Genomic DNA, 13,736 nt, shown 5'->3' on the forward strand with positions numbered 1-13,736 from the left:
CAGTTCAAACCTAAGGTGTCGCATGTCCGTCAAAGGCGAGAAGATGTTTGGTGAGCGTCCGTATCATAACCGTAAATGACACGTAACAAACCCCGTGCACCATTTCACAACATGTTAGTGTTACGCGGGGTATTTTCTGATAAATATTGTTAGCTAGGCCTCTTGATTTGTTTTGTTTTTTTGCTTCACCCTTTGGTCCGGAATCTGCCGTACTGGCCACCATTTTATGTTAAACGCGGTTTTTCTCAACATATCGTGTCGTCGTTTCCTTCAACTTGATTTGCCGTCCGCGTAACTAGTAGCACTGGCTCCTCATTTTTCCGCAATATTGTCATGCTCACCTGACAGATTTCTTACCGACACAATACGGCAAGCACGTGGATTCCTAAAGCCTAGCTTGCATAAAAGCCACAAGCGACGTGACTGACTCAACTTAAATGAAGATCCTGTATGTTTTTTGTTTTTTTAAAGTTGCGCGTTCGCACATGACGTCGCACATGACATGCATAATGTTATGAATACCTTTCCAGAGATAGTAGCTGTACTCACGAATCATGAACCTCACGAAAGAACAAAAAAGTTTCCTTAGGATTAATAAGTCTACGACAATAATCATAATTGCTGAGATTAATTAGACAAGTGTTGTTGATGTCGGCTGTTGGTTAAATGGCCCACATTAGGGATATGCATATAATTATCATGGATACAATTCCCTGCCATAAACCGATTAGAAGGGGGCGACTGCAAATGCTGGCGAAAACATTGGCGCACCAACATTACATGGCTTCCACGAAACAGATGCTTTCGTCCCAACATGAACAGTAAACGTCACTTGATCTCGTCACGGAACAATGCCGGAATCCCTCATCGACGCACCGGAATCCCCCTCGGCTTATTATTCTCAGTCGCCGGAATCCCTCACCGGATCTGAGTGGTCGTAACGCAAAGCATCTGTCACGCATTTAGTCCGTTGTAATGAAATCCTTTCATTGCACTCGTAGAAAGTCCACAGTCGCCCCAAGCTGTACGCATCATATGAGCTACGAAAGATAGTTAATTTGACATATTAACATGGACCTGACCACGACGCGTCATTTACATGCTTGTTTCCTCATGGCACACATCTTTAGCCCTACACTTGCATTAATCCGCTATTTTCTTATAGATTGTTCGCTGAAGCGCATAAAAAATAACAGGCGTGGGTCGACACGTTATGCAACAACACACATTAGCGACAGATTTATATATTGGACGGCCTAATCATTGCAATGCGATGTAAGCACTAAAAGAGAGCCCGACATACAGCAGATCACAATTGAGGTGCGAGCACGTGACCTCAAAACACTTACAGAACGCTTATTTTTAAGTATCTAAAAAGAGAAAAAATGGCTGGGATCTCAGAGTCGCCGAAGGCTTGCTCAGCGATTCCTCTGCCGGGCTTACATTTTGCCGAGGTGAAGGCACCGAGCGCCTGGCCGTCGGCGCGCCATGCCGATACGGTCTCCCATCACCGCTCCCGGGTCAACGTCCCTCTCACTGCTACTGTGCTTCACCGTGACCGTGTACTGGTTGAACCTCTAGGTTGGACGCGGCTGTACTGATTGAACGTCCTACTCCGACGAGGTCGGCGTTTTTAACGGGTCACCCCCTATTGATCGCCCCGGCACGCATGTCCGGAATGAGCACTCGGACCAACAAAAACCGTACTCGCACATTGGAAACAACGGCATGTGGCCCGCGGCGGATAGATACGCCGCACGCCACACTAGGACAATGCCAGTGCTGGAGAAAGAGTTTTTGCTGGGTTTAATCCATCCATGAAAAACACGCTACACCGCTTTGCTATCAGACCGTAGACTCTTGCATATGTAGCAAACTACGTTATCTTAGGCTGAGAATTGCTGTATTGGAATTAATTGTTGCATATCACAACTATGGACTGTGTCCATAACTGCAGTGTCTAGAAATCAGATTTCGCAGGCTTCCATAGCTCCCCAAGATCCAGATCTCTTGCCTTTACAAGCTACGCATGCAAATCTTTACCCCCAATCAGAAACCACCAACGATAAATCTAACACTGGATGATCCATTTCATGGCATGGAGTACGTGTTTGGCGGGTCAGTGCCCGCGTAATGAGAAACGACCAAGGCAACATTTGTATGAGGTTTCGAAATGGGGTAGCCATTTAGATCATTCGGTGTAGTTCCCAGCAATGCCATTTTAATGCTTAAAGGGAATGTTTACATTCAAAGATATGGGAGCAAGCAACGGATATCATGAAATAAGTTCACTCATAACCATTTGTTTACTTTCAAAAGGAAAAAAAACTACATCAGGCAATACAATTTCGGTTTTTAACAAGCATGGTCCTCAATACGCCCTTGTTTGATTGCGTCGTCGTGCCTCACACAACATTGTTTGAGAGCTAATCGACGGCCGCTATATCTGGAAATGATGCTCACGAACGCCAGATATGAACGACTCGGCCATTATATTTTCTTGGCCTATAGTGCGGCATGGCCAATGGAATGACATAATTTGAGTGGCATTATTGTGACGTTATGGATGCCTGGGTGACCTTGAAATAGTCTGTGCAAAGTAGTCTGGACATTTTTGCGGGACGTGTAACTCGGAATCTAGAGAGTTTTAGGTCTTAAGAAGGGCAGGGCCGCGAACTGCACAGAATGGTCCTCAAGTCGGCTATTTCAGCTCAAAACCCCAAACAAATGTGGGAAAAAACTTGGTCCGAACCCCTTGAATGGATGGGTTTCTGGGATCGGCGCTCACGCTAAGCAGTGATTGTTGTGTGAGCCCTAAATCCCACCACCCGATCGCGCAATGCCAGGCAACGACAGAATTTAGTGGTGAAAGCTTAACGTGCCGCAATGCTCGGCACGGTCCGTCCTGCCCTCTGACGTCGACCGACCTTTAGCGCGACCGCTGCCACCGGCCGCAGGCCATACCTGTCTAGGGCAAATAGCGAGCGCCCTGAAGCGACTCGAACCCACCCCGCGACAGGTGGATAGATCGGAAGGCAGGCGCTCTAACTAACTGAGCCACCGGTACGTGCAATCACTTTAAAACTGTCTTGTTTTTAAGTTTGGCGCCGTGAAGTTATTGTCGACTGTTTCGTGCACACTAGGCCACACAGACATTCATGACGCTATACAAACGTCACGCGAATACCAACATCCTATGCGCCATGCAGTTCGCATGGCGAAGAACAAATCTGGTCAACAACTTATTCGCGTCTGACGCACATCAGCAACGAGCGACTATTCGCGGACCCTCCCAACGGAACTGCTGCTGATTCTGCTGCAATTTGTCAATGAGTCTTCAAATCACACCGTGGGATCACGGCTGGCTACGGCAGAACTCTTGACTGCGGTTGTCACCACCATGGTCATCATCATAAACTCATTACCAATCGTTCAATGTCTATATCTTAGTGTTTCATTTGAGTTGATGAGCTTCGTAATGTGCGATAAAAGTGAAGATGCGACAAGGTAAAGACAGTAGTAATAGCCTAACTCCTCGGAGGGAAATCAGGATAAACACTTTGTTTCGATGAAGGCATACTACCGAAATATCAACCCATCTCTGTCTTCATTCTTCTGGTTTCCTCTCCGAAGAATAAGGCTAATACTACTGTCTTATCCATGTGTATAATGTTCCCCGCAAATGCACCTAACAACTTACGGAAGACGCCAAAAACAACAAACACCAACAGTTCACAAAGTAAACACTTTCTTCTGTGTCACATTGGTAAACTCCAGACATGAGCACAGCACGGCTCCTTTCACGCTATCTTTCCGGTTGTCTAAGCTGGAAAGAGGGGATCCCCAAAGCGACGGCCACCACCGACCTCGTGACGCACCAACAGCGGTGCAAGGGGTGGGCAGGAACCGGACCGCCGCTGGTGCGCAGGGGTCATTTAGGGTCCTGAAGGCGCCGATGTGCTCATGGTGTGTAACAAGGTCACCCATGCCACGCCAGCCAAGCTACTTCAAGATCGATGAAATGTGATCCCGGTCCCGCGCCCACGAGATGACCCAGACCGCCAAATTCATCTTTTGCATTCGGCTGGGATAGCAGTCAGCGGTCACGCGCCCCAGGCTGAAAGGCAGTGCAAAAGAGAGAGAGAGAGAGAGAGAGAGAGAGAGAGAGCTAGAGAGATAAGCGATAGCGAGAGAGAGAGAGAAGATAGAGAGAGAGAGAGAGAGATACTAGATAGCTGGCTCTCTCGCGCTATCGACGATCTAGCACTAGCGATGCGAGATCGAGATATCTAGCCGTCTATCTTATCGATATAGGAGCGAGGGGGGAGGGAATTTGGGCTCCGATAACTAGTTTGCGGGTGTGAAATGGTGCCGAATTTGAAATCAATGTGGACAAAACAGGATGATTGTACCGCTTGACTGATTTGGATGTCTTACTCCCAGGACAGGATGCGGTCGAAGGTAGCTCCTGCCATTCTAACGGATGGCTAGAGACCATGCAGATGGCCTCGTTAAGATGATAGGATGTCTGTTGCTGGTGTGAGGTGCCCGATCGAAGTTAGCAGACTCGTTGGAGCTGTCCTCTTTCTGGCCGTCCATGTCACGGAGGATCTTTTCACATCGTGAAGCCCTGTCCTGGAACCGCCTGCCGCCAACCGTCGTGCCCCCAGAGCCGTGCAGTGTTCATGTCCGCCAATCGTTGTGCCCCCAGAGCCGTGCAGTGTTCATGTCGAGACTTTTCGTACGTGACGCATAGTCTTTGCCCTTGTGCGCCTTTCTTTACTCCAGGCGTGTTTTCATGACGACTGCATCATCGTTTTCATCATCTTTAATACGCATCCCATTTTTCTATGCCGTTACCTAAGAACAGGTAACCAGAACTGCCCCTCCCTCCATGCCAGCGACGCAATAAACCGCACGTCAACACCAGAAAACATAACACCAAGTCGCAGCACTTCTAGCTAAGATGAAGAAATAGACATAAAGAAGCAGGCGAAGAGGTGGCTGGCAGAAGTGGTGTTATGCAATAGGCAAGGATAAATCATACGTGAGAAGGCTTTAAGTCGTCATAGCCAAAGTCGGCTGATGACAGCCCGCTAGATCCACCCACTTAACTACTACCACCCCGTCCCCCTAGTCTCCAATGAAAAATTGACCGGTGTGTATGAAACGATTCGTAATGAACACATGGTAACGATTATCAGGAGCGCTTCCACTTCCGGTGGAGGCTGTGCCCCTCCCGCCCCCAATGCTGACTCGAGCCTCCCCCAAAGCTACTTGAGCCCTCCACTCAGTGCTCCCCTGAGACTCCTCAATGCATATGAGCAGAGGGTGTACTGGCTCAAATATATACAGAGCAGAAAAGTTACGTAACAATTGTCTTAACTACTGGCATATTAGGTGGCAAGTACCTAGGCCCGTCACATTAAGTATTATGCTAATTTTGTACCAAAAAGTATCCTGTACACACCTAATGTTTTTACCACGCTGGCCCCTTCATAGTCTGCCAGCCTGTAAAAATGGCAAGTTTTGCAAATGACTGTTTGCAAATTATTGGGCATTTGTCGTATAATTGTGATTGTAGTGGCTATACAACTCGGTCAGCGACTGCCGTAGCCAGGGGCAATGAATGCTCTGTCGATCTTCACGGATCAATGTATCACATGGCTGGTCCATTTATGCTTGAATCTTTAGTTGAAATTTAATTGAAGTTAAAATAAATGTTTATTTGAAAAATGAAAGGGCCGAACTAATCGCCTTCGAGATGTGCCGCGATGTAGCAGAGTGAAATATCTTGTCACTGTTGCGCCGCATTTACATTAGTTTAGAAATGGCGGCAAAATTAAGGCAGTCGTCTTACGCACCAGTCTAAAATTGCCGCGTGATTTGTGAGCCGTATGAACAAGGGCGGTGGTGTGAACCACGTCTTGAGCGCTGGGCTGCGGTACCTAGGTTGAGGCTGTGGTGATAGAGGTGTGGTGGTTCTACGAACGCAGTGGAAAACACTCATGCTGCAAAGCTAGCAAGGTAGGTATGCTCAAAACATTACCGGATTGCTTCTTATCAGTGTGGCACGGTGGTGTCGGCGGCCTTCATCTCCACGTTGAATGTGTAAATTAAGGCGGGGAAGCATAATGGGTTTTCCCTGGATTTGATATGCTCTCCTTCAAAAGAGGGGGGGGGGTTGCTTTACCTGGGAGGTCAATTTGACCCCCCACCTGGACATGAGGCAAACATTTGTTTGGACATGTGATGTAAGGAAAAGCTTTCTAGATTTTGATGTGTTCTTTTCTATTTGTTTTCAGGTCACTGGTCATGTCAAGCCAAGACCATGTGGCCACCTCACGGCCAGTTCCACTATTCGACAATACTGATGAGGGAATATTCAGTACCAAGAAGGTTTGTATAATTATTGCTGCTAATTGCAGGACATAACAGCTTATGTGGTTTTCAGATGACATCTGACTGCCTTTTAATTAGCACCACATTTTCATGGGACCTTGTTTAAAAGCTATGCTTATTTTCAGTTATGACCTCTACAGTAATGTTTCACTCATTGCTACCTTGTTCTAAATGGGCAAAGCAATGGCATGAGCTAGCCCGTATTTCTACTGGTGTTTTTTAATACTCAGTGTTTCATACTTGCTCATGCAATGTCTAATGCACAGTGTATTTTGCTATCTTGCTATTCTCCTTTGCTCCATCAGGTTACAGAGTGTCCTGCAGAAATGAGTTTCTGCAGGTTTCTGCCATTTGTCATCACCAGTAATTTGTGTCAACTAGTTTGACCAATACAAACTGGCTGGCTGCATCCTTAAACCCCAGCTATTGCCATCATTAAATGCCAGCAGAGAGAAACTTTTCAGCTGGATGCTGCTAACCTGCTTCTCAGTAATATGTGCCACTGCCACTTGAAACTATCGGCAGCATGTTCACGTCTGCCATAGCCATGATGTATTGACTGGCCTCACCATCTGCTATGAATGCAACTATGGCTGCTGCTGTCATGGATGCCATCATGAATGTCATCATGACCATCACCATGGTAATGACATTGGTTGAGACCATGACTTTGACCATCACTGATCATGACTGTTACTGTGAACATGACCCTGACTGTGACCATGACCTTGTCTGAGACCAGAACCATCACCCTGACTGTACTGTGACCATGGCTGTGACCATAGCTCCTGCCATGACAATGATATGGACTATGCTGATGGCAGTGACCACACCAGTGTGACTGACTGGCAAGAACTGTAACAGGCACTGAGATCGAGGTAGTGGCTGTAGCCACTCTGCTCACCACGGCGGTGACCGGCAGGCACGAGCCCAGACGGAGCGCAAGTACCGGCCGCCGCCGCCGCCGCACCCGGCCCGCATCCGCAGCACACTCTCCCGCAGCCGCGTGCGCTCCTGCCTGCCCGAGACGCGCGCGCTGGCTGTCTCTTTCAAGGACGACTCCGACTCGTGTAGGTGACTCAGCGTGCCCTCGCCCGCCGCCAGCGGGCAGGGCAGACTGCGGTCATGCCGTGGCTGTGTTCGGGTGATATTGAACATGGTCTTGTGTTCCGTTTTCCGTGGTCCGTGTGCCGTGGTCCGTGGTTCGTGTGCCGTCGTCCGTCGTCCGTCGTTCGTCGTTCGTCGTTCGTCGTCCGTCGTCCGTCGTCCGTCGTCCGTCGTCCGTCTCGTCCGTCTCGTCCGTCGTCCGTCGTCCGTCGTCCGTCGTCCGTCGTCCGTCGTCCGTGTTCCGTGGTCTGTGGTCCATGGTCCATGGTCCGGGGTCCGTGATCCGTGGTCGGTGATCCGTGGTCGTGTGGAGGATGGGATCAAAGTCAACATGGCGTATTTCGACCATCTTGGGTCGTATCCTTGAGAGTTCCTGGAGGCGGGGCGTCGTGAGTATTGCTTTTTCGGGAAAATGGCCCGAAGCCTTGCGGTGGGCTCATGCCCCTTCAAAATCTCGAAAGAAAAAAAAGAGGCAAACGAATAAATCTCGGCCTAACATCACCTTTACTTGGTGGCAGAAGGTAAGAAGTGGCCAGAGGGAAGGAAAGGGAAAGTGGGCTAATGCAGTAAACTTGTGGCGGTCAAACTCTTCCGGGTGGTCGGAGCCATCTCAATATGCTCTCCTTCATGTGTGACAAAAAAACCCTTAAACATGTATGGATTTCTAAAAGTTGCGATATATTTGCATGGCGCCATTTCTCCGCTCCCGCCCCACTGCCACTGCGCTAATCCGTAACCTCCCTCGCCTGCAGCGGTACTGACCAACAGTCTATACAACACGTCCCACCAGCTCTCCTTCCTGGACCAGTGCTTCGAGGACAAGCAGCCGATCGGCACCGGCTGCTTCGGCGAGGTGTTCAGCGCGCGTAGCAAGCTGGACGGCAAGATGTACGCCATCAAGAAGTCACGGCAGCGCTTCCGAAGCAATGCTGACCGGTGAGCGAGGATGGGCCGGCGAGTGCGCCGGCGTGCGGTGCTCACCGATTCTCGAGTGTGCTGGCCGTGTGGTGCTCACCGATGCGCGAGTGTGCCGGCGCGCTCTGCTCACCGATGCTCGGGTATTCGCGCCGTGCGGTGCTTATCGGTGCTTGAGTGTGCCGGCGTGCTGTTCTACACTGATGCGCGAGTGTGTCGGTCACACGGGGCTCACCGATGCTCGAGTGTGTCGGCCGTGCCTCACCGATGCTCGCGGGTTCTGTTCTGTCTGGTGGGATTGGAGCATCCGGTGGGGGGGGGGGGGGGAGAGGGGGGGGGGGCCTTAAGCGCCGACTGTCAGTCTGAAGTGAACGCGCTTTGTTTCCACTTGCTAGATGGCTCGGCTGGAGCGTATTGTTTCCCTCCTGCACCACTTCCCTCATCCACCACGCTGTGATATCGCCGGTATCCGCCCCTGTGTTGACTGGGACAGCGGTGCTCCACTGCCCGTTGTCGTCGGGGCCTTCTATGGCAGAGTCATCACCGGCAACATCTTCACGTTTGCAGCCGGCGGCGGCTGGAGGAAGTGCGCAAACACGAGCGTCTGCCGCCGCACCGGCACTGCGTGTCGTTCCACGGCGCGTGGGAGGAGCAGGAGCACCTGTACCTGCAGACGGAGCTGTGCGCCACCTCGCTGGCCGACGTGGCCGACGCCAACCACAGCATCCCCGAGGCCACCGTGTGGGCGTACATGGTGGACCTGCTGCTGGTGAGTGACGCCGGCGCGGGTGCGCCGCCGTCGGCCGGGCCGGCTGACCCCCGCAGAGGACCTCTCGTGAGGGATGCGCGCCGCGAAGCGTCTGTAGCGGCTCTTGGCGGACTACAACGGTGGGTGGGATAGTTTCATTAAAAGTCTTGATATTTGCGCAGCCACGATCGCAGTCGGCACTTTTATGTTAGCTTGCCGATTGGGGTCCGTCGCTCCATCGACTCATCTGCCACATCGCTGCCTGTTCACCTGATGCCTCCGTCTCTGGCGGTGGGCGCGTCAGAGTATTGCCCGGTCTTTCGTTATTAGCTTGGTTATTAGTCGCCCGGTGCACCAGTTTACATCACCAAGGCATGGTGGCGAAGGCGCCCTTGTCTGCTGTTTGCCCATCGCGACGGAGCGGGCGGGCTCACGTGATGTCGGGCGGTGGCGCCGTACGGTTCATGACTACGTCGGGCGGTCAGGCCAGCACGCCTGATGATGTCCCGCTCCTGGTGCCCCGTCGCAACGCGGGTTACCGCAGAGTCGGCGCGCGCCGCCCTGTCGGCGAAGCTGAAGCAGACGCCGCGCGTTTCAGGCGGTGAAGCACCTCCACGACAACCAGCTGGTGCACCTGGACATAAAGCCGGAGAACATCTTCGTGTTCCGCGAGGGCTACTGCAAGCTGGGCGACTTCGGCCTCGTGATGGACGTGTCTGGCAACGTGAGTAACGTCACCTGTCCGCCCGCGGAACCCGCGTGTCTGGTCAAGCTGGTGTGGACGCTCGTCTCGCATGGCTGTGTGAGACCATGTGCCTGTATTTAGATTGAATCAGTCGTCAGCCGGATTGGTCTGGTGATGCGATTAGGAGTAGCCATTTGCGGACGACAGCGCTGTAGCAGTTGGAGAGCATGTAACACCTCCGCTTGTGGTCCTTGCTGATCCGAGCGTGGCGAATCGTGAAGATGATGGACCGTTGCCCGGCTGTCATCACCGCCCGCCCACGCGCCGGTGATGATATGCTTGACTTGGCAGCCCTGTGAGTGCTCTATGATCACACTGGCCCGTCAGTGACTACTACCCGTCATTGCAGCTAGTGTGACCTGACCGGCCCGCCAGCGACCCCCGCCCATTACCGCCGCCTATGTGACCTGACCGGCCTGTCAGTGACCCCCACCCCTCGCCACCGCCAGTGTGACCCGACCGGCCTGTCAGTGGCCCCCACCTCTTCCCGCCGCCACGTGACATGGCCGGCCCGTCAGCAACCCTACCTCTCACCGCCGTAAATGTGACCTGACTGGCCAGTCAGTGGTCCCCCACCCCTTGCTGCCGCCAGTGTGACCTGAACGACTCGGACGTGACTGAGGGCGACCCCAAGTACATGGCGCCGGAGCTGATGCGCGGCGTGTTCTCGCCCGCCGCCGACATCTTCTCGCTGGGCCTGACGCTGCTGGAGCTGGCCTGCGACCTGGAGCTGCCGCGCGGCGCCGCCGGCTGGCACCGGCTGCGCCAGGGCCAGCTGCCGGCGCCGCTCCGCGACGCGCTGTCGCCGCCGCTGTGGGACGTGCTGGAGCGCATGCTGCAGCCGGAGCCGGAGCGGCGACCGTCGGCCGGCGAGCTGCTGCGTCTGCCGGCCGTGCGCGCCGCCCGCCGCCGCCGCCGCCTCGTCATCGTGTGCTGCACGGCCGTGAGTTGGGCGGGAGCGCCGCGGCGAGGGCGGCGCCAGCCGCAGGCTCCGCCGCTCCGCTCTGTGCAGATGTATGGGAGCATGCCATAAACAGATTCTAGCAGAAATTGCTGCTTTTCACGGTCGATTTTAGGATCGGTTTTGGACTATTTCGTAGTTTTGATCAATCATTTACAGGTATATTGAATTTCTGCTGATGTCGGCTGCTTCGCGACTTGGACGTACACATCTCGGGCCTCCATGGCATCCTTTTGCTGAGGTCTTTATAACGCACTGGCTTGTGGTGTAGTGCCTTACAATATGGCGCAGAGCCACGCTGTTTGGGCTGATAAGATTGTCTCACTCGAGCAGCTTAGTGGCTTAAAATCACAGGGTGGAAACGGAACTGCACAGTCTACAAAATACGGCATCGACAAGGCAAATGTGCAGGCTGTAATACGGCTATAAACCACGGGTCCGCCGACTTGCCGGTCAGCATGAGAGGACCGGGCATGGGCTTCCCCGTGGTGTGTGTGAACCCGTGACCTGGAGCTGCGACCAGCCCGTGTGTGCCAGTGACGGTCAGTGAGGCCCGCGGACCGGGCTGGTCCGGCGCGGCTCGTGACCGTCCCCCAGCGGGCACCGGCGACGCCGACCCCGTGACCCGTGCAGGTGGCCCTGGTGCACCCGGTGACCCGTCAGGGGCTGCCCGCGACCGTGACCTGGTGACTTCCGGCGCAGGTGAGCGTGGTGCGTGGCGTGCTGGCGCGACTCTACATGACGCTGCTGTCGGCGCTCGTGTTCCTGCTCTGGCTGGTGTGCTGGCCGGTCCGCTGCATGACAGACGCGTCCGCGTCAGCCGGCGCCATGTCGCCGCTCCAGCCGCCCGCGCCCGCCGACGGCCGCGGCGAGCCGCCCGGCTGGTTCGACCCGGCCATCAGTGACGTGGACGGTGAGGAACGGGGGAGGGGGGGGGGGGACACGCCGACCGGTGTGTCACAGGGTGACCCGGTGCGGTCGAAGCGGCCGCTGCTACCCGGACGGGCCTCTCCGGCCGCTGCCGAACGTGAAGGCCGTCGCCACCGAGTTGGCCTCGTATGTTTGAACTCTGCTTGTGGACGGGTGTGCAGGTCAGGTAAAGCCACCGTCGCTGTCCGTCTGTTGGGGACTGCTGCAGCGCGTCGCCGCTCAGGAGCTGCCAGACGCATGAGCTCCGATGGTCGCACGCCGTGGCACATCTTAACAGCACCAGCTGTGTGACGCGACTGACAGGGTCTTTGTTACGACCTGCCGTGTTTGCCACCTTCAGTTGCTGACGCCGTCATGGGCTGTCCCTGCCAGCCCTCGGTGGCGTGCTGTGAGGTCGGCTCGTGGCTCAGACGTCGTGTTCGCCGGCAGACGATTCGCTGGACGTGAGCGTGGACGAGCTGCACCACCTGCCGGCCGCTGTGCGCAACTCCACCCCCAAGATGGCGTCGGCGCGGCCGACGCTGCGCAGCCGCCACCAGGACTCGCTGCGCCGCGAGCTGGCCTTTGGAGCCGCCCAGCCGTACGTTCTGTCCCGCGCTTCTCCGCGGCAGGCAAAGTGGGGCTGACTGCGGGTGGCAGTTGCCTGGGGGTCATGGCGTTGCGTTTCGTTGTTTTTGTTCGTTTTCTTTGCGTACCTTCATGTCGTGGATGCCCTGTGTTAACGATAGTATTGTCGACGGGTTTCACGCCATGCTGAATAATAAACTTTGTGATGGGCGTAGAATGACATTGCCCAGCAGTGCACCCTCAAGCCCCAATCATGACGGTAGCTGTTTTGTTCTCCAGAACCTCACGCGTTCATACCTTTTCCCGTCACCTGATTTTTCCTGCCTCACTTCGCTGCGATCAGACCGCGAATCAGGCGCGACCGTTGACAGCGCTGGTCGCGCCGCCCCACCGGCAGGATCCCTGTGGAGGAGGAGGGCGACGACTCATCCTGGGCGCCGCCCAGCCGCCGTCTGGAAGAGAGCTTCAACAGCTGCGCCACGGCCGACGGCAGTCCGGTGACGCGGCGCCGGCGCAGCGCCCCGCCGCGCGTGCTGCACCGTCTGCGCGACGTGCAGGTGCGGCTGGATTTCAAGGGCGCCGAGTTCTCAGACGACGACTGAGGACGGCCAGGTCGTGGCTGTGGCGGCCGAGGCTGCCCGCCGCCCGGACCGGTGGTCCTCTGTCGCTGCTCGGCTACGTTGGCGAGGTCGTCCGCCTGGCGGGGCTGCGCAGGGGGAGGCGGGACCTAAGCTCCGCGGGCGCGGCGCGCCGTCGGCAGGGCTTCGGACTGCCCGGGCGAGCGGGCGGCGCGTGTGCGACGCGCGCGTATCACCGAAGGCGCGCGGGTCCGGTCGTGCGCGGCCGTCACTGGGTGGCGTGCGCCGCGCCGCGGCAGCAGCGGAGCGGGAGCGCGCCGCTCAGCGCACCTTCCGCCGTGTTCGTGTGGACAGTGCGGGCGTACCCGGCCCTGGTGACCACTGCGGTGGGGACACGCCGCTCGCGGAGACCGCGGAGACGTCTCACAACGGAGATTATCGCACGGCGACCGGGTCACCGCCGGACAGGGTCAGAAACTTCCGCAGAACTAACGCTCGGCGGACGGACAATCAGTGTGCTTGTGTCGGGCCGGCCGGCCGGCGGCGGGCGGAGGCACAAGCAGGGTGTTGGTCTACCTAAGAGACGGTCGCGTCAGGGCGGCCGGTGGCTGTCTACCTAAGAGAGGGCTGTGCCAGCGGAGAGCAGTGCGGGCGAGGGTCTCGTTCCGGCGCTGGCCGGCCCCGCAGGCGCGGCAGTCGGTCTCAGCCGCGGCTCCGGGACACGGTCTGATGTCGGGCGTCGCCGAGCGTGACCTGTGCTGTTTGTTCGCACGTGCGCCGTCA

At 55.4% G+C, this 13,736-nt stretch overlaps 1 protein-coding gene across 1 annotated transcript; it reads left to right on the forward strand.

The window, feature by feature from the left end:
- Positions 1-5,874: 5,874 nt before the first annotated feature.
- On the forward strand, positions 5,875-12,977 carry Myt1 (protein kinase, membrane associated tyrosine/threonine 1). Its single transcript, XM_037231807.1, has 11 exons — positions 5,875-6,027; positions 6,306-6,399; positions 7,325-7,472; positions 8,262-8,445; positions 8,992-9,193; positions 9,771-9,896; positions 10,510-10,830; positions 11,581-11,791; positions 12,238-12,388; positions 12,773-12,857; positions 12,933-12,977. Exons 2-11 carry the CDS (start codon positions 6,316-6,318, stop codon positions 12,975-12,977), a joined length of 1,557 nt encoding a protein of 518 aa, XP_037087702.1. The 5' UTR covers positions 5,875-6,027; positions 6,306-6,315.
- The last annotated feature ends 759 nt before the right edge of the window (positions 12,978-13,736 follow it).

Source organism: Pollicipes pollicipes, unplaced genomic scaffold (assembly GCF_011947565.3).
Source record: "Pollicipes pollicipes isolate AB1234 unplaced genomic scaffold, Ppol_2.1 Scaffold_6686;HRSCAF=7923_pilon_pilon_pilon, whole genome shotgun sequence".
NCBI classification, from domain to species: Eukaryota; Metazoa; Arthropoda; class Thecostraca; order Pollicipedomorpha; family Pollicipedidae; genus Pollicipes; species Pollicipes pollicipes.